Here is a 20,039-nt window from a genome sequence, read left to right as displayed (position 1 = left end):
TTAATAAAGTTTAGGTTGAGGTTCAGTGTTTTTCTTCAGGCTGCAAGTTTAATATAAACTTGAGAGGGTAGTAATTAACTTGAAAATGCTAATCATTTAGAGCATCTGCATGAAAGAAGATGAGATGTTGGGGTATTCAGGAGTTCCCTTTGCAATAATACAAATGCAAGAAAGTGTTTGCAAGTATGCATAAATAAAAGAATAAAGTACTAAAATTCTGAAGAAAGAGGGAACCAAGTTTACTTGTTAGAAAGCAAAGCTGTACTTTCCCCAGTGCACAGTACTTCCTTTTAGAAAAGTATGAGGATGTCATGTATTTTATACGTATTTTGTATATGCTACATATTTTATTGGAAGTGTGTTCCAAGATGTGACAAAATGCATGTTATGTTGTGTTTCTCTACCAGCTTCAGGGAGCAGAAACAGAGTTCAGCTCACTGGCAAAGCTAAGTCACCCAAACATAGTGCATTATAAATGTATGAACCTCAAAGAGCGGGACGACTCAATTGTGGTGGATATTTTAGTGGAGCACATAAGTGGCTGCAGCCTTTCTACGTACTTACACAAGGAGACTCCTGTTCCAGTTGAGCAGCTGCGCCATTATGTGATCCAGATCTTGTCAGCTCTCGACTACTTGCACAATAATTCAGTAGTGCACAAGGTCCTTTGTGCTTCCAGTGTCCTGGTAGATGCTGAAGGAAACATCAAGGTCACAGACTACAGCATTTCCAAGCGCTTAGCTGACATCTGCAAAGCAGATGTTTTTGAGCAAACCAAGGTTCGTTTTAGTGAGGATGGTCTTCCCAACAAGCCTGGAAAAAAAGGAGATGTATGGCGTCTGGGCTTGCTTTTGCTTTCACTGAGCCAGGGTCAAGTAACCAAGGAATTCCCAGTTGCTGTTCCTACCAGTTTACCTGCTGACTTTCAAGACTTTCTGGAAAAGTATGTTTGTCACATTCCTGTTTCTTCTTGTCTTTGATTTTTCCTTTTTTTTTTTTTTTTTTTTTTTTTTAAAGATTTTAACAGCTTTTGCAAAGAATAACTAAATCCTCCTGTGTCTCTAGTTGTAGTTTTTGTAGAAGAGATGATTGCTCTCATGGCTTGGGCTGCTAATCTGGGATTTGGGAGAGCAGGTTTGGTGCTGTCTTTTTCTCTGCTCTGCCACCAACTGTATATCACTGTGGATAAGTCATTTAGTCTGTCTTTGCTTCCTACTCCTGCCTGAATGGTGGGGGTAATAATTTCTTAAATATAACTAGAACTCTTCTAACATTTGTGTCAGACATGGAATAGTTCTCTCTGTGGTTTGCTAACAGGTGCGTTTGCTTGGAAGATAAAGAAAGATGGACTCCTCAGCAGTTGCTACAACATAGTTTTATAAACATTGCACGAATAAAAATACCTGTAGCTGATGAAAATCTAGATGGTAAGGAATTTAATTCTTCCTGTATTCTGCTAAATAAGTGGACTACATGCCTGCAGTAAGAGAAAAATTGAGCTGTGCTACAGCTTCACAAGACTGCACAAGTGCGTTACATTAACTAACCTAAAAGGTAGTGTGGTCTTTAGCACCTCTGTCCAAGACTGGCTGGGGTGGACTGACGACTGTTTTTTCTTCAATAGAAGCAGCTCATGCTTTAAAGAAACATGTAAACTCATTCACCTCCTGCATGGTGTACATGTAGACTTAACTTCGTCTTTGGAAGAGGGTGTTCCAGTGAGACTTCTTTCCTTCTTACCTTCTTACCTTCTTGTTAAAATCATTCCTTTGTCCAGCATCATTCATGTTTATAAGTATTAAGGTTTATGCTTGTACTAGAACTTAACTCTACACAGCAGAGCACTTCTGTATTTTAGGTTTTAATTGCACTTGAAGTTATTTAGGTTTTGTCTCCTTGATCCTTATTTGGCAGTCCCTAGTGCCTTCTCCCTATATTGCCAGCAATGGTAGCTTTGTCTTCATTACAGATTCAGCAGGTATAGATTGCATGGAGACAGTTGTGCCCAGCAGTCGGATATCCAGCGCTTCGTTCTTCACAGAAACACAGAGACAATTTTCACGATACTATAATGAGTTTGAAGAGCTAAAATTACTTGGTAAAGGGGCTTTTGGAGCAGTCATCAAGGTATGGTATAAAAATTGTTTCCTCTGTGGAAATCTTTTTGGGGATATGTTTTGTTTTCTCTGAAGCAAAACAATATATTCAATGTTTGCATGGTTTTATTTACTGTGTGCTAGTGTGCTGTGCCTGTGTTGAGGTTTTTATCTGGAACTGCGAAGTCTGAAAAGTTTCTTGCAAGAGGTTGCTAGGAGATTGGGGAAGAAGCCTGCAGTATGGGGAACCTTGCATTTGAATTGTAGTCATTTTCCAGGTGAAAGGAAGACTTCCTATACTGTGAAATTATTCTTCTTCTAGCTCTGCTTGGTAAGGCGTTTGTAAGTGTTTGACTTTACATTAATTTGAATTTTGCAGGTGAGAAATAAGCTTGATGGTTGCTATTATGCTGTGAAACGCATTCGCATAAACCCTACCAGCAAGCAATTTCGGAGGATTAAGGGGGAGGTAACTTTACTCTCCCGCTTGAACCATGAGAATATTGTGAGGTATTACAATGCTTGGATAGAAAAACATGAAAGTCCTGTTCCCACTGTGTCAACATCTGAAGCAACCGAAGAGAGAAGAATGCACCCCAAAGCTGGTCTCTTCATCCTTTCCCCTGAGGAGACAAGTGATGTGGAAACTAATGCTCCTCCTCCGTGTTTGACAAGTTCAGTTGAGTGGAGTACTTCATGTGAAAGATCCTCCAGCAACAAATTCAGTGGAGCTGATCAGGAGTCCAGTGATGACGACGATGATGGTGATGGCGTGTTCTCGCATTCAATTTTGTGAGTAGGCTTCAGTACTGGCACTATAGGGAGCGTGAGCAGAGTTAGTTTTCCCAAGTTTGTGCCTTATTATCGTTCTTGTTTCTTTTGTCAGCAGTAGTTCACAGTATGTTTATTTTGTCCCCTTGTTCAAAACTAGTGTACTTGCCAGCAGTCAGATAGCCAGGAAGAGGAAATTTTCTAGATAAGATTGTCAGTCTACATGGAAAATTTTTTGGTGTAGTCTTCTTGAAGCTTCTTATTATTTCTGCCAGAATGCATGACTGTTATGTTTGGTTGTCTTTTCCAGCCTTGAGATTCAAGTTTTTTAATAAACAGTAACAGAAATATTACAAATCTTGAAAAATATCAAACTTGCCCTTTCTTTTTTGTTTTGGTTTTTATTAATGTATTCCATACCTTCCTCTGTGTATGGTTGGGTTTTCTCACTCACAGTCATTTTTTTGTATAAGCAAGTAAGTAAACTTCTCAGTTTTGCTTACTGAAAATAGTAATTAAATTTTACTGATGCAAATATACACCTTCCCTTTTAGAGACTGGACTGTCAAAGGAAGTGTTGCTTTGCAAGCAGGATGCTTTTCTGGGTATTGTTTCGTTTTGCTTTTTTGTTTAAGGCGTATAGAAAGTCTTCAGTAGAAGCTTAGATTTTCTTATTTTCCTCTGAATAATTTCCAGATTCTTTAGTAAATATTTCTCGGTATGCAGAACTTTTGAGGTTTTTTCCTTTCTATTTTTTAAACAGGCCAACCACAGATTCTGAAAGTGAAATAATTTTTGATAATGAGGATGAAAACAGTAAAGGTCATTCTCTGGTAGGTGTAAAGATAAAGTTAGTGAAAATTAAAATATAATAAAATAGCCTTTGACAAGTAAACAGGTCAGTTAGGAAGTTTTATTTAACTTCTGATGTAAGTACAGAAACATGTAAGGTTATGTTCTGTTAGAGTGAGTGGTGTGCCATTGTGAGCTGCATTCCATAAAAATCAGTCTGATGCAGCTAATCTGGATCTGTTTCCTATACTGTTTATTGAGCTAAATATGAGTATTTTTTAGTCATGACCCAGGTTATTGCAAATTTAACACTTCAGTGTATTTATGACTTAACAGTTAGCCATATGGATTACACGGTCTTACACCATCTCAAAGTTGAAATTCTGTTCTGCACTTAGGTGCTTTCAACCAATATATCTGTTCATAGCCCCTTTTTAAAGCAGACAAAATACGTATTGCTGGCAGACAGAAAGGGAGGGGAAGTCGTTGTAATGTCTAAGGTTTTAGTTGACTTTAAGATTGTGTCACAGCACTTGCTGTGGACAGTCAGTGCCCTGTATCACTAGAAAGCTAATGCACGCTTTTCTACAGCCTCTAGAATATGTCACTGCCAGTCCTGATGATCTGTAACATGCTTTTATTTAAAGCTTCATCCCTTTCCTCTTTCTGTTATAATGTACATTGGCATGAAAAAATTTTCAATATATAATTTAACAATATGGTAGTGCATTCTTTTGTCATTATACATATATACACACACCGTACCAAAATTTTTGATTGAGGGTGGTAGTTGCATTATGTATCAAGTAAGCTTTCTTTTAGTTTCAAATTTTATCTTTTTCTCTTGAAATTTAAGCTTCATCCAGATTTTCCAGAATTCTTTCCCTTCAGTGTCTAATGATGGCAAAATGTTACTCATTTTCACTTTGAGGGTTCACCACTCCTGCTTTTCTAGTTTATTTAGACACAGTGGTATTACAAAAATGTCGTTGTATTATTTTGCTGTTTTTCAAACCTACCCATAGAAGCTGAGTTCTCATCAGTGTATTCCAGCCATTAAAAAATAGTAGTATGCATAATAAAAAAGTGCACAGCTTTCTGTAGCTAACTGTTCTGTTACTTTTATTGTGATAAAGAATGAAGAAGGTAATGAAAAGAGCAGCCATGGAGGAGAAGACAGGACACCAGTCATTCAGACAGTGCATTATCTGTACATTCAGGTACAAATGTGCTCGTGTGTTCACATGAAAGGATACTGTTTATGTCAACCTGCAGAGACTAGTTGCTGCTTTTCATGAGAAAAGTAATGACCTTTAAAAATGCAAATGAGTAAGTTCAGTGCTGTTTGTGCAATGGACTGTGTTTTTGAAGGCTTGCATGGTGGAAGGCACTGTGCCGTGCATGTGGTTTTTTATGCCTTCCAAGTCTCTATATTTGTGACTGGAGAGAGCAAAGTTTTTTACTACTATAGTGCATAATAAGGTAACTGGTGTTGCTCGTGTACAAGTAAAAGTTGGCAGTTCCTGACCTAACCACAGTACAGCCCAGGCAGCCAACCTTTGAGTCCATGCCTTTCAAAGCATTCTTTCGCCTTGTGCTTATTTGTTGAGAATATCCATCCCAATCCCCAACACTGTAGCTGGTGTTCCTCAGTTTGGTTATGGTGTTAATTCCCAATGTAGACTTGAAGTCTACCGTGTTAAATTCCAGAGAGGAAATTGTGTTTCACAGATGTGGAAACTTCCTCATTCTCTTCAAAAGCACGGCATTGTGTATGTACTTTATTTTAATAGAAATCAGTAATCTGTAAAGCCATTGTATGGCTCTAACAGTAGGCACAAAATGAAACTCCTGCAGGGTTGCAATTTCAGGCTATTCTACTGGCACCTCCTTTGTGTTAGGAGTAGTCAACTTCTCCCAGAAACAGTCTATCATAGCTAACTATTCTGTGGTAATGTGCAATTTTTTATAATGCACTTAATGCTAGAGCTTGTCTGGAAGGAAGTTACAAGTAGGTGGAATTACATTTTAAGACACTTGTTTGCGTGTGTTGTGTATATTCATAATAAAAGCAGCTAAGATGCCAAGTGAAATAAAGCTAGAGATTCTTTGGGGTTTGGCTTTATCACATATTATGGCTTGGCTGGTTCCACCTTGTTGTTAATGTTTATGTTAGAGAATATGCTGCTGCAAGCTCCTAGGATTGTCCCAGAAAATGAGGTAGGACCCAGAAGTGAGCGCATGTTTGTAGCTAAAAGACAGCTGTCAGGAAAATTCCAAATAGCTGAATGTTTTGGTGAAACTATTTGCTCCTGAGCCCTGACATTAATATGTGTACAGATACAAGTTTCTGATAGTCTCTTTTCTTGACAAAATTGTTCTTTCTTCCTCTGTCCTCTATGCATGCACAACTGAAGATGGAGTATTGTGAGAAGAGCACATTAAGGGACACTATTGACCAAGGATTGTATGAAGATACAAGTCGGCTTTGGAGGCTTTTCCGAGAAATTTTGGATGGGTTAGCTTACATCCATGAAAAGGTTAGTAAATATGATAGTTATGACCTGCGCATAATATCTGTGTTATGCCTCTTTCTTTATGGGTTTCTTCATGTTCATTTATTAGCAAGTTTCCTCTCTTTGCCCTTTCCATTATTAGTCTATTCTTGGGGTTTATTATATTTTATCATTAACATGATTTTTATAATGAACTGCTTCAGATTTTACCCATTTGTCATAAAAATTTGACCATCTTTTAAAAACATTCTGTTAGGTATCTGGTAGCACTGAAAATTGTTTCTAGCTTCTGGGCTACAAACTATAGTCAGTCTTCAAGACTGATCTTCAGTGACTTAATGCAATAGATTTCCCTCTGTAATAAAAATATGTATTATGATTTTCCAGTCTATTATAAAGACTTATTTTGAATCTTGTTTATTGTTTAATATGCAGTGGGTCTTTTTTTATTCTCCTCCTGTAACAGGGAATGATCCACAGAGACTTGAAACCTGTGAACATTTTTTTAGATTCAGATGATCATGTGAAAATTGGTGATTTTGGTTTAGCTACAGATTATCCAGCAAATGCAGTAAGTACAGCTTGAAGTGAATGAAAAAACCCCTTGAATTTGGTAATGTAATTACTTGAAAAATAAAACATAAGTTAAATGACCACAATGTTCATATATTGAGAATGCTCTAAACTTCTTTTAAATTTGTGAGGTTATAGAATTAAACCATGCAGTGCCAACAGAAGTAACAAGAAAAGCCAACAGAAGCATTTCATGTGTCATTTACAACATGACTGTTTTGCTGGTTTCAGGTGGTCTCTAAACAAGAGGAAAATCTCTCGGATGGTTCTGCTGTGTCTGACCCATCAGGTTAGTTTACGTTGCAACTTGCTCTAAATTATTTTAAGCAAACATTATATTCACTGGTCTTGTACATTCTGTTAGAATTTTCGTTTGTTCTTTGAAAATAAAACTTCTCTTTACTGAGGCCAGGGGTGGGACCCCCAGCCACCAAGTTGGGTGCCTGTGTTATAATCTGGTAGTTTTGCCTCTTATCTAAGAATTAATTTGTTATCTCTGCTAGCCTTCTGCCATAGATCAGTGCTTTCCTCATGGTGAGGTATATAGAGATCTGGTATATCTGTTCCATCTGCCCTTGTATTCTCTTGCCTATACAGGACAATATCAAGACTTCAGCGTCCTTGGTTGGTTGGCTTGGTTTTTGTTAGAGTCTGAATTTGTTGTTTTAAGGAAACTTTAGTACATGGTACATTTAAAGACAGGTGTAATGGCAGTGAAATTTAGTTGTAATATTTGTGTGCTGACCTACTACTACAAATCTGTAAAGCAGTAGATAAGTTTAGCTACTACAGATAGACACAGGTACTTGATGTGTGAAGGTAAGAACTGTCTGTTTGTCAAAGTATTCTCAGCTGGGTCTCTCTTAGTAAGGACTGCACTCCAGCCTAGAAGACAGAGAACATGACTGAGTTTTTTCTGGACGTGGATGCTGCATTTCTCTCCCACTTTCTTGAAACTGGTGCTCTCATCTTTTGCCACACAGGTAACTTGACAGGGATGGTTGGCACTGCGCTGTATGTCAGCCCAGAGGTCCAAGGAAGCACTAAATCTACATACAATCAGGTATGATTGGAGTAGACCTAATGAAAAGGTAGCATGGAATCTAAGATGTACCAGCTATGATTTGGGTCATTTCTCCTTGACAAAGATGTGTGGTGGGACTCCTGTGATAATCAGGGGGATTAATCATTCCTTCAAGAGGAAACCAAGGGTAGAAGGATGTGGGCAAGTCAGTTTTTCTGCCTGTGCTTGATCATGACTAGATGCAAGCGACTTTAAATTGAAAGCATGTAATCATGGAGGACCTTTATAACTGAATAGGATAGAAATCTTACCGTCTTTAGTTAAGGTAATAAAGCATATATTGCTGTTCTGGATTTCTAGACCTTGACTGTGGGAGGTGGGGGTGCATTTTTTCTGTCAAAGAGAATCCTGTTTATGTGCAGAGACAGACTGAATTTCAAAGCAAGAAAATGTTTTCAAAGTGGGGGTCATAGAATTATAGAATGGTTTAGGTTGAAAAGGACCCCAAAGCTTATCCAGTTCCAACACCCTGCCGTGGGCAGGGTCACCTTCCACTAGACCAGATTGCTTCAAGCCCCATTCAACTTGTCCTTGAAGACTTCCAGATGCTAGATGATAGGCTTTAAAGTCTAGCAAATCTTAATGGGTTGTGTCTTCTAACAAAAAAGCTTTAAAAACAAAAATAATAAAAAACACACAAAAAGACACAGGAAAAAACCCCAGCCTTCTCTCCAGCTTTAATAGACTTTGAAATTTAGCCTAAACATTTTTTTTTTTCCTCTGCTATTTTCATCTTCAGAGAATTGATAGGTACTACATATAAGTTTTTGGGTGTTTTTCTTCCTTAGAAAGTGGACCTGTTCAGCCTAGGTATAATATTCTTTGAGATGTGTTACCATCCTATGAATACTGCATCAGAAAGGATCTTTGTTCTTGGTCAGCTAAGGCTTGTAAGTACCCAGATATGAAACATACTAATTCTATGCATCAAATAGTTTGTTAAGAAAAATGATGGAAAATATAGCAAAAAAATGTTGCCATAGGGAGTGCTTAAAAACAAGGTTTGTAAAACATATCTTGAAAAGTGAAGAATACAATTGGAGCTGATACACTGACATTCCTTTAATGCACTGTGGATTCTAATGGTATTGCCAGCAGTCAGTGTTCTGTCTGTGAAATTAATTTTTACATGTCAGATAAAGGAATCATCTCTTTAGTATACCTAGCTTTAGGCCTGGTGGGCCTTTCTCAGGAATCAGTTGGTATTTGTAGTTGGTAAATGCTTGGATTATGGGTTGTATTTTCATTGTACGAAACAACATCAAAGCATTCTTTTTCCTTTTAGCTCTTCAAATTAAATTTGCCGTGTGGGGGGTTTGTTTGTTTGTTTGGGGTTTTGTTGTTTATTTATTCATGGGCAGTGGAATGCTTAGTTTCTCTGTTTAAATATGTAGAACCTAAAAATAAGGCTAATCTGAGCAATCTGAACTGCCTGTTAAAATTGAAATGTGGATTTTGTTTTTTGTTTTGTTAGCCTGCAATTGTATTTCCTAAGGACTTCGATGAAGTCAAGCATGCAAAGCAGGTAGTTTTGATGATATTATAACTATTAGGTATTCCCTGTCAGGAAACATTAATTATAATTTTCCCCCTTAATTTCCCACTTAATTCCCCACTAGTATTCACTGCCAAGTTCTTACTACGTGATATTAGAACAAGGTAAGGAAATGAAATCTCAAAAGAATGTTCTAAGTTGACATGGAAATATATTTACCAACAAAATTCTCAGAGCACAGTCATAAAGAAATTTATAGTTCACTGGCATGCTTTTCTAGCTCTGAGGGACAGTTTTGGCTTTTTATGCTCAGAGAAGTGGCAGCTCAATTGTTTAACTTTTAACTTAAACTTTTTGAAAGAAATCTGTCACAGAACAGAAAGAGATGAGCAAGCTCAATTGGCTGCTTGCAAGAGCTGCCAAGGGCGTGTTCTGGAGGCCTCCATGGCAGAGTAATGAAGTGATAAGGGACAGTGTAATCTTCTCTGAACCATCTAGGTAGCTTTATCCTTCTGCTAATCAACTCTTTCGTTGACCATTAGTATTAGCTTTTTGTCTGTTATGCTTGTAAAACAGCAATTTGCATGTTACTAGTACCATAAAAACATTTCCATCTTGTATATTTCACTGAAATATGCCAGAAAGATTCCCCCTTCTCTAATATTTGTACCTCTCAAGTCTTTGATTCTGAGCATGCAATTCTGCTTTTTCTTAGCTTGGTTGATAAAGAGATGTCAGAGCTAGCATACCGTGGAACAATAAAGGATAAGGATACTACATATTTTGTCATCCCAGGAGGCACAGGTCTAATAATTTGTGTGGTTTAGTAAATTTGTTCAGATGATAATAAAAGATATTCAGAATTTACTTAGCAAATAATATACACCCAAAAGATTTAGATTCTGCTGTTCTGTCCCCTGTAGCGTCTCATAGTTTGTTATTGTAGTGGTGTGACTACCAAGTTTGTTGTAAATACTGTTAACTTATAAAATGTTTCTAATCTGTAATATTTTGATTTAATTTGTAGAGATTGGTTATTACATGGCTCCTGAACCATGATCCTGCAGCACGGCCAACAGCTGTGGAGCTGTTAAAAAGTGAACATCTTCCACCACCACAAATGGAAGAGTCTGAACTCCATGAAGTCCTCCACCATACCTTAGCAAATGTGGATGGGAAGGCCTACCGGACTATGATGAGTCAGATATTTTCACAGCGTATATCTCCAGCAATAGACTATACTTATGACAGTGATATGCTGAAGGTTTGTAAGTGTTCAGGGGATGTGTGGGTTTGGCTTTTTACCCTGTGTTGAATTTTTCAAAAATATGCTTATATGGGTAAACCTCTAGTGTGTTTGAGTGAATTGCATTAACTGAACATTCACCTTGCCATTGGTTCCCGTTTAAAATTACAGTCTCTACTGTGTGGGTTTGAAAAGCCACTTCCCATTTGAACCTTACATTCATTCTTCAGTGAAGAAACCAGCAGTGTTTGATTGTAGCAGCTAAAGCTTTAAGCTTATGTCCAGATGATGACTTTCTTTACTCTGAATTCCTGTCAAACTAATCGTTGACTGGTTGTCAGCAGGAAGTGTTGCCTCTGGATGTTTTCTTCCCTTTTTAATTGACGTGATTTTTCTTAGTTTATCAGCTCTTGAATCTTTCTAAATCCATAGAAATTCAAGGTAACACAGTACAATAATGCTTCGTATAGCTGTAGTTCTTTTTTATTATGTAAGCATTTCAGTTTTTTATAGTGGGATGAGATAGCAGAATGTTTATTGCCTATATTACATGGAATGATTGCCTACATGGAGTGTTCATCGCACCTGAATTATATATGTACTTTTTATTTGTGATGGTTTCAGGGTAGTTTTTCTATTTGGGCAGCCAAGATACAGCAGCATGTATGTGAGATTGTCAGCCGGATATTTAAAAGACACGGTGGGTGTGTTTACAAAAGTCATTAATTACCTTTTTTGTGATTGAATGGAATGGGTTTACTGCTATAAGAGAAATCAGAAAATATGTTCAGTAGTTGTACATCATTTGAAGTTTTTATAATGTTTTCTTCTGTTATTTTGTCATTCCAGTAATAGCTACTAACATAAAATCTGAATGATTTACACAGAAAGAAGAGTAAAAATCTTCATTATATTTTTGAATGTATACAGTTGTTCTGATAAATCTGTATAAGCTTTTAGAGGTGGAGGCTGTTATGCAAAATCTGCATCTGAGTATAAGGGCAGCTCGTAGTGGAAGACCAGGCATCCATGTAGCACAGCAACCTGTCTTTGAACAGCCAGAATGGGAAGGGCATAAGGGAGAGCATGGAAACGGAGCAAGTGTGTAGTGGTACTTCCAGTGATAGTATTCTTGGCAATGCTGTGCTGTTCAGGAGTTTCCCGAGCCAAAGCTTATGCCATGATGTCTTCTGTTTTCCTTTCCAGGAATCTATCCAGTCATTAATATTAGTATTTGCTTAAAATTATTTTTTGAGAAGAAGAAAATTTATGCAGCTGTTGTCACACTTGAAATTTTATAAATTGTGTTGGCTTACAGGTGTTCATGATACTATTTTATATAAAAACAGAGAATTTTGAAATAGAAACTAGGAGTTTTCCTAGTAAATCATCATCTGATTAAGCATGATCAAAGTTTGGCAATACCAAAGAGTAAGAGACCGAGAAATGCGAAGTCAGGGAACAATTTACTCTCTTCCCCCACTCCTTAAAGCTTGACAGACTTGGGAAAGTTTGTCAGCTTTTTAGAGACTGAAATGTTTTCATTCTTTTGGAAAAATAATGGGGATTGCGTATTTTTTTTTTTTTTTTCCATTAGATTGTCTCTGACATCTGTGATGGTTAGAAGAATTTCTTTCTATCTGAGAGATCTTTTTTTCTCATTTAAAAGTTTATATTGAAATCTAATTGAGTTAAGCTTCAATAATATTTGATTGAGAATCACTAGAGACTTTAAAACAGGAAACTATTTTTCAGTAATAAGTGGTATTATTAATAGTAATGAAGATTGGATTCATACAGATAGATGGTTGCAAAATATAGCCGGGAAAAAAAGGTGTTTGTGAGGCTTTAAAAGGAAACACAAACACTTCTAGTATGTTTTTGAGACAGAGGATGCAACATGTCTGAACAATATTTGTTCTGTATGGAAGTGCCTCTAGACCAAAGCAGTACTTGCTACGGGTAACTGCAGAGTTTCTCATCTGTTTCGTATGCCTGCTTTTGTGAAAGTGGTGTTTAAAGAGGGAGGGCAAAGTGAGGATTCTGCTAGGCTGTGGAATTGGCAGTTCCCTCTTCTGTGGCCTCCCTGCTGAGCCCAAGAAGCGTGCAACATAGGCATAAAACTTTGACATTCTTTCTTTAAATATGGAAGAGGCAAGTCTATTAAGAATATTTTTTTTTTTTTAACTTATGGATTGATGTAATTATGCCCTGCAAGGGTGTTCATGAACTTGTAAAAAGCAGGTGTTACTTGTGAAATGAGAGGTGTTTTCTGGTTTTGTGCAGGAGCCATCAAGCTCCATACTCCGCTGCTGATGCCCAGAAATAAAAAACTATATGAACATAATGAAGCTGCATATTTCATGGATCACAGTGGGATGCTGGTAATGCTTCCTTATGACCTCAGAGTAAGTAGCATCATCTCTGCAGGCAAAGCTTGCAGAGGGTTTGAAGGGTGCTGTGGTGGAATTTGGTTTAGGCTTGCACTTCTTTTGACTGCTGAAGTAGTATATCTTTCAGTGTCTCTTCTTGTACTCCTGAGTTCTGTACTCATGCTCTTGACAGCTGGAGCCCTGACCACGTATTGAATAAATAGCCTTTTTTTGTTTGGGTTTTTTTTAACAAAGGTGAAAATAATGTTTTTATTTAAAACTTGCAGCAAGGATGGTCAGAATACTATTACTTAGCTATGTCAAGTACTTTAACCATTATATTAACTGTGTAACTGCACTGTATAAATTCATCTCCAGCTACAGAGCTCCTTGAGACCAACAGTTTTGTTTCAACGATTTTCATGTATTTTGTTTTTCAGATTCCTTTTGCAAGATTTGTAGCTAGAAATAACATATCAAACTTGAAAAGGTAAGAGATGTAGAGGTGATGTTTTGCACTGATACCATGCTTGGACAGTGACTTCTGAAGAGGCTGATTGATTCTTCAATGTTTCCTTTAGATACTGTATAGAGCGAGTTTTCAGACCTCGGAAGTTAGACCGCTGTCATCCCAAAGAACTCCTAGAATGTGCATTTGACATCATTACATCTACTGGAAATAGCTTTTTGCCTATAGCAGAAACAATTTATGCAATTTCAGAAATCATTCAAGAGTTTTCAGTGCTACAGGTAGATTTTCTAATTAGCCCCTTTCCTCTCTTTTCCACCCAAAATTTTAATCTAACTAAATTTTTAGTTTGACGTGTTGTAAAAGGATACTTCCTTTAGCCTTTAATCTGTAGTCAGTTATAGAACACTGTCATAAAAATGTGTTTCCTAGGTAAACTTAAAATGAAGCATAGGTTTATGTGCAAAGGAAATATTAACTGAATCCTTTAAAGTACCATTGAAATAATGTCTTCTGTCAGGCAAGTGATTATTGTAGAATGAGACAAGACTTGCCATTCTTTAGTTAGAAATGGAAGGTAAGGTAGTGAAAGAAGAGGTTTGAAGTTAATTTTGAGCTATTATTAAATGTTCAGGAAGCCTCTTTGTTTTGTGGGAGTTGGGGTTTTTTTAAGCAAAATAGAATGTAAGTAAAACCTGCTTTTTTCATTTCTTTCTTCCTTTCTTTTTTTATTTATGCTTTGACAGGAAAGAAATTACAGTATTTATCTAAACCATACTGCCTTACTGAAAGCTATACTTTTGCACTGCGGGATACCAGAGGACAAACTCAATCAAGTCTACATCATTCTGTATGATGCTGTGGTAAGGCATTAGTTATTAACCCAGCATCTATAATCATCACTGCAGAGTATTCTATTTTGTGGAGCTTTTTCTAAAATGACTAACCACCCATTGCCAACATAACCAGGAGTATACTCTTGATATATAAAAAGGCTGTCTATCTTTGGACTGTAAATGTAGATTACTTACTTTTTTGTTACTTCTGGATTGGGATGGTTTAAGATGATTCTTGAATGTGTATTTATGAGAGAATTATTCACCTGTATGATCAAGAATTGACAAGCTAATCAATAAAAACTTTAAAATGTATTCTAATATCAGTTAGGTCTTTTCTACTTTATAAGCACAGAATATAGATGAAATTAATTTGAATAATTATGGTAATGCATTAAACCCAACCAAATGCTGTTTTAATCTGTTTTTCTTGTAGACTGAAAAGCTAACTAAAAGAGAAGTAGAAGCCAAATTCTGTAATCTTTCTCTCACATCAGCTAGTGTAAGTGATTTTAATTCAGTGTTAATTTCCCTATAATTTGCCATAAGTCAGTAGTATTTTACTTTCTTTGTAATTTACCCAACCAGAGTAAGAAAAATAAGCTGTTGCATGTGCTGTTCAAAATAGGTCAATCTCTTTGCAAGTGGTCTGACTTTGTTCCCTGCTTCCTCTGGAAGTCGGTATTGCAGTTTGTTCTTTAAACGTATTTCTCAGGCTGTGGAAACTAATAAAGGGTAAAAGGTAGAGTGCTATTTAATAAAACAAACTGAGAGAAACGTTAAAAAAACTTCTCTGCAAATGTTGCGTGTGCATAGAGTTGAAGTTAACTTCTGGACAGTCTGAGACTTGTCTGTCTATTCTTTTCCTCAACTCCACTAGGTAAAAACAGGCTGCTAGACAAAACAAACAAAAAAGGCAGATGTCTTACTCCCACAAATGTCAAGTCAGATATTTTTCTTTTTTCTTTTTAGATGGGACCTGTTATGGGTGTTGTCTGTGTTGCTATGTGTGCTTATAATTTTATTTTTTTGTTTTTAGCTTTCTCGACTCTACAGATTCATTGAGCAGAAGGGAGAAGCAAGTAATGTATTTCCATTTCTAAACACAATGATAAAACAAAAGCCAGGTGTCACTCAGCTGTTGAAGCATGGTATGAAGGATTTAGAGGAAATCATTGGTCTGTTAAAACAACTGGGAATAAAACTTCAGGTGTGTGAAATACTCTGCTAATAAATTAATGGATTGAAAGGCTTCTGGGCCTTGTAATTTGCCAGGAAACAAAGTAATGATATTTTATAATAGAAAAAGCACATGCAAGTGTCTTTTGATGGCCTATAATAGTACTGGCATTGATATTTCTTCCTTTTTTTTTTTTTTTCCCCTTTTATTTTTTTTAAGATGCATTTTAAAAATAAGACCTCTTCAGTCAGAAGTCTCTGGCTTGACTTCTGTCTAATGACACTCAGACTTCTTGTCTTCCCCCAACCAAGACTGAAAGCATTACTTAGAGCATAAAAGAGGGGTTTTATTAAATTTTGGAACAAACTGTAAATATTTTAAAAATGCAGAAATCTAATGACTGCTTAAGGCCTTCACCTTCCCTGAAGCTTGCTGTTTGGGTATTGTGCTATAGGTTTATTGGGATCTGTAAGATTAAAGCACCATTTCCATATTTTTCATTGTATTTTGAAGTTTTGTAGATAAGGAATATTACCATGTATCTTCCTTATGTAAAAACAGTGTTTTCAATCCATGCTGCTAACAGGAAATTAATTCTATATGTGCACATATTCATTTTTATTTTACAGATTTCTATAAATCTGGGACTAGTTTACAAAATACAGCAGCACAATGGTATTATCTTTCAGTTTATAGCATACATCAAAAGAAGACAAAGAACTGTGCCTGAAATTCTTGCTGCAGGAGGCAGATATGATCATCTGGTATGTGCTCATCTCTTCTAATAAATTTGAGTGGGTTTTTTTAACCCATGAAAAAGATGGCATTTTGCCGAGGTAACTATTTGATCTTCCATTTTGGTTTTTTTCTTGTTTTGAGATTCCACAGTTTAGAGGGCCACAGACGGTAGGACCAGTTCCTTCAGCTGTTGGAGTCAGCATAGCTATAGATAAAATAACTGCTGCTGTTTCCAGTGTGGAGGATTCTGTAAGTCTCTTTTTTGGGAAGTGGGGAATTTGTTTGTTTACTTCTCACGGTTCAATAACCTAATCATTGCTGGAGATTGACAAAAAATAAGATGTTCAGATGTGTTCCAAAATAATACCATACTGAAAAAGAAGGCAGATATCAAGATGGCCTGTTTTCTTTTGTGTTTCTCCACATAGAACTATTTAGTAAATGACTGTTAAGGGAAGGCAGGATCTTCAGGCTTCCACCATTTTATTTTCAATTTAAATGGAATATTTTTCTCAGCCTGTGTATTCTTTCAGATGGAAGAGTACAACTGTAGGTATTTAGTGTTATTTTCTCCTTACTACTTCTCCCTTTATCAAAATATAGAAGATGGAGATGGAAAGAAACTTTAAGAATATTGACTGCTTTGTACAGTGTCACACATCTTCACTTGACTGTGGAATGTGTATTTTATTATGTTCATAAGAATAAATTAACGTTGCCAAGGAGAGTGGGAAGGAAAGAACAGAATAGGCTGGGATACTTGGCAAGCTGAGGCTGTGGAGGTGCTTTGCATCAAAGACTGAGCTTCAGTGACTTTCAGACAGACTCAGGTAGATTGTAACTCTCAAAAGAGGTGGATCTAACCCCTTTTTTTTTTTTTAGCTTGATGCACTTTGGCAAATGTTGGTATATTTGTCCATCTTTGTTACTTTAACTGCCTTATGAAGGGGGAAAGGTGGTCTTGTGACTAATCTCGACTCCTTGGTTTTACTTTCCCTTCAGGTTTCTGTCAGCTCGTGTGACCTGCTGGTTGTAAGTGTTGGTCAGATGTCAATGGGTAGAGCTATCAACATTGTTCAAAAATTCTGGACTGCAGGAATTCCAGCCGAAATAATGTATGACTGGTCCCAGGTAGAACTTTTATCTTTTATGTGTTAACTGTATTATTGTTCTCCAAGATCAGTGCAGACTGAAACCGTACTTTTTCAGGGTATTTTTCTGTTTTTATGGAGGTACAGACTCATAAGACTGAGCATGTAGGGTGCTAATTCAGACACACTAATGTCAAGAAAGTCTCACTGGCCTTGCAGTATTTTTTTGGTGTATTTAAAAGTGTAAAGAAGGATCCCTCAATTAATAAATTTAATACTTAATAAGGGGTACATCAAGAAGAAACAGTAGCATCGATTTTAAATAGCCAGATAGATGGCTGAAGATACTCAGGTACAGAGGGGATATTGACATCATTCTACTGTTAGAAATAGAGTTTGGCAAACTGAGCTACCAGATGGGTCCCTATGTAGTCCTTGAAGAGATGTGTTGTAGGAGGGGAAGACAGAGTGACAAGCTGAGTTGTGCCCTTTTATGTCCAGCTGAAGCCGAACAGAGCTTTAGCCAGCACTACCTCGATAGAGTGTAGTGAGCTATGTGACAACACTGAAGTCCCTTTTAGAGGTGGTGGCACTTACCTGAGGATTGAGTCTACTTCACCTTTAAGTGTCCCAGTTGGTGACTAACAAAAGAGAGACTCTGCAGTTGCCCCTTCCAAGTCACGTGTTGCAGGGCAGGTAGTTTTGAGCTCATTCAGTACATTGTCTGACGTTTTTGTAATTTTTTGCCATAACATTTCCTACAGTTTCAATCTCTTGGGACTGGAAAAAATATAGATCATATACTTTTCCTGTGATCACCTAGGCTGGAGTTTCTTGCTTTAGGGTTTTTTGTTTGTTTTTTTGATTCATAAAGAATGAAGATTTGGGTAGTTCTTGGGTGTGTCTAATGCTGTCCTGCAACCCAGTGCTGAGTAAGTCAGCATAGCCATAGGTTTACAGGAACCCAGCTAGAGTCAGCTTTTGTGGCAGACCTCCAGCCATGCAGGACTGAAAGCTGCAGGCAGCAGGGTGGTGACTGTTTGACTGATGTTATATTGCACATTTTTACAGTTACTTAGACCCTGCACTTCTAGGTGTAGATAGCCCTTCTATGTGGGACCTGGGACTGCAGGGCCTAGGCATTCTCTTTATCTAAGTGTAGACTTAGATTTCAATTTTAGCAAGCATTAGGTGGATAAATATATGCATCATGGAGTTTCATCTGCTCAAGTTGTTAATAAAGCTTTTCTCTCTCGGAAACAGTGTGACTGTTGTATATCAAGTTACTTTAATTAAAGACAGGAGACTTTGATTACTCAATTGGTCATTTTATAATCTGTCAAATTAATGTCTCATTCTCCTTCCTCTGTTAACACTTTAGTCCCAGGAAGAACTGCAGGAATACTGCAGATGCTCTGGGATTACATATGTGGCTCTGGTGTCAGATAAAGAAGGAAGTCATGTGAAGGTAAGCATGGGAACAGAGGATGCTTGATGGTATTTCAGATTTATACTCTGTTATTTTACATTATTTTATTTTTTTAAGGTCATTATTAATATAATATAAATTATACTTGAGTAAGTGGAGTTGAGGTAAATACAGTTTCGGTTGTTAAGTCGTAGAAATGTTATTCCGAAGAATTTCAACATTTTAAACATTTTTTATCCCTACATTACACTGTTATTCACAGACCTCCTTCCCTCTAGGAAAGTCCAAAAACTAGTGCAAACGTTGCTTGACTGTGCCATCAATGGTTTAACATGGAAAAAGGTTTCTCTTGTCTCTGATTTCTTTGAATCTACAAAATGAATTTGTTGAATTAGCAATCTTTGCAACTGGCACCTTTTCATGTTACAAAATAAATACAACTAAAATGTAAATCTAAAAAAATCTATGTAGTTCCAACAGAGTCAGAACCACACTCTTCACCTCTCTCAACTCAGGTTAAGATGCAAAGACTGGACTCTGTCACAACGTGAATTACCATCTTCTGTACTCTGCAGCCTGTGATTCTGGTGCCTTTGGTTTTTTGAAGTTAAAAGTTTTAAAATATTTTGGATCATTAGAGAAAAGGTTATCATTTTTTGGATAAAGATTCATTCTTTGACTGAAAAAAATACTAACCATTTGACAGCATCTGGCAAGGACAGCCAATGTGCCTTACTAAAATGTTTTTCACTTCTTATTTGCTCTGTTATTGTAGCAACAATAATTGCAAGAATAAGTAAATCATGATGATGACAATGTGATATATCAAAGTCCTCCACAAGCTTATTATAGAGTGTTCTTTTAAAAATGGCTTTATTGAAGCAAAACCAAGAAAGGAGATATTAATGAGGTGAATGGTGGTGTTACTGATTAATCTCTTGCCAATAAAGATGGTGCAGATTCCTAAGTTTTGAATGTTTGAGTTAACTCCTGCAAACTGAAAAGCAAGCCTTATTCTAATGTTATTGCTTAACTAAAAATATTATATTAATAATATGGTATTTACAGTTATAAACCATTCTGCTTAGAACTTAATTATCACATATTAAATGCAGGGAGCCAAGCTAGTTTACGCTTTGGGAATGCAGAATAAATTAGTTGGCTGGAAAAAAAATCTAATCAAAGATTTAATTTTGATTGGTAATTGATGTGATTGATTGGTAATGATGATAGCTTCCTACCTTTGACTCTTTCACCTTTAATGAGTGAAACAGTTTGGTTTTGATTAAATTTGGTAAGTTGATTTGTATGCCATTTTAAGAATCAACAATCTTATGAACTATTGAACTAC

At 36.7% G+C, this 20,039-nt stretch overlaps 1 protein-coding gene across 2 annotated transcripts in view; it reads left to right on the top strand.

Moving 5' to 3' along the window:
- The window catches only part of EIF2AK4 (eukaryotic translation initiation factor 2 alpha kinase 4), a 36,043-nt gene that overhangs the window by 6,940 nt on the left and 9,064 nt on the right, over window positions 1–20,039 (top strand). Inside the window, exons 8-31 of one of the 2 annotated variants that reach the window (XM_017741919.1) lie at window positions 408–943; window positions 1,318–1,427; window positions 1,970–2,127; window positions 2,476–2,888; window positions 3,631–3,700; window positions 4,796–4,879; window positions 6,077–6,199; window positions 6,642–6,746; window positions 6,980–7,037; window positions 7,732–7,811; window positions 8,621–8,722; window positions 9,307–9,357; window positions 10,355–10,591; window positions 11,198–11,273; window positions 12,860–12,981; window positions 13,386–13,435; window positions 13,527–13,695; window positions 14,161–14,277; window positions 14,687–14,752; window positions 15,290–15,460; window positions 16,060–16,194; window positions 16,310–16,417; window positions 17,171–17,299; window positions 18,641–18,727. In XM_017741919.1, coding sequence (XP_017597408.1) covers window positions 408–943; window positions 1,318–1,427; window positions 1,970–2,127; window positions 2,476–2,888; window positions 3,631–3,700; window positions 4,796–4,879; window positions 6,077–6,199; window positions 6,642–6,746; window positions 6,980–7,037; window positions 7,732–7,811; window positions 8,621–8,722; window positions 9,307–9,357; window positions 10,355–10,591; window positions 11,198–11,273; window positions 12,860–12,981; window positions 13,386–13,435; window positions 13,527–13,695; window positions 14,161–14,277; window positions 14,687–14,752; window positions 15,290–15,460; window positions 16,060–16,194; window positions 16,310–16,417; window positions 17,171–17,299; window positions 18,641–18,727 — 3,357 coding nt within the window. The remainder of the gene's footprint in view (window positions 1–407; window positions 944–1,317; window positions 1,428–1,969; window positions 2,128–2,475; window positions 2,889–3,630; window positions 3,701–4,795; window positions 4,880–6,076; window positions 6,200–6,641; window positions 6,747–6,979; window positions 7,038–7,731; window positions 7,812–8,620; window positions 8,723–9,306; window positions 9,358–10,354; window positions 10,592–11,197; window positions 11,274–12,859; window positions 12,982–13,385; window positions 13,436–13,526; window positions 13,696–14,160; window positions 14,278–14,686; window positions 14,753–15,289; window positions 15,461–16,059; window positions 16,195–16,309; window positions 16,418–17,170; window positions 17,300–18,640; window positions 18,728–20,039) is intronic. The other variant, XM_017741920.1, reaches the window with a different exon arrangement.

The sequence above is a fragment of the Corvus brachyrhynchos genome, unplaced genomic scaffold (assembly GCF_000691975.1).
Source record: "Corvus brachyrhynchos isolate BGI_N302 unplaced genomic scaffold, ASM69197v1 scaffold115, whole genome shotgun sequence".
NCBI classification, from domain to species: domain Eukaryota; kingdom Metazoa; phylum Chordata; class Aves; order Passeriformes; family Corvidae; genus Corvus; species Corvus brachyrhynchos.
The sequence above is the reverse complement of the archived record's forward strand: the minus strand, read 5'-3'. Positions and strand labels throughout refer to the sequence as shown.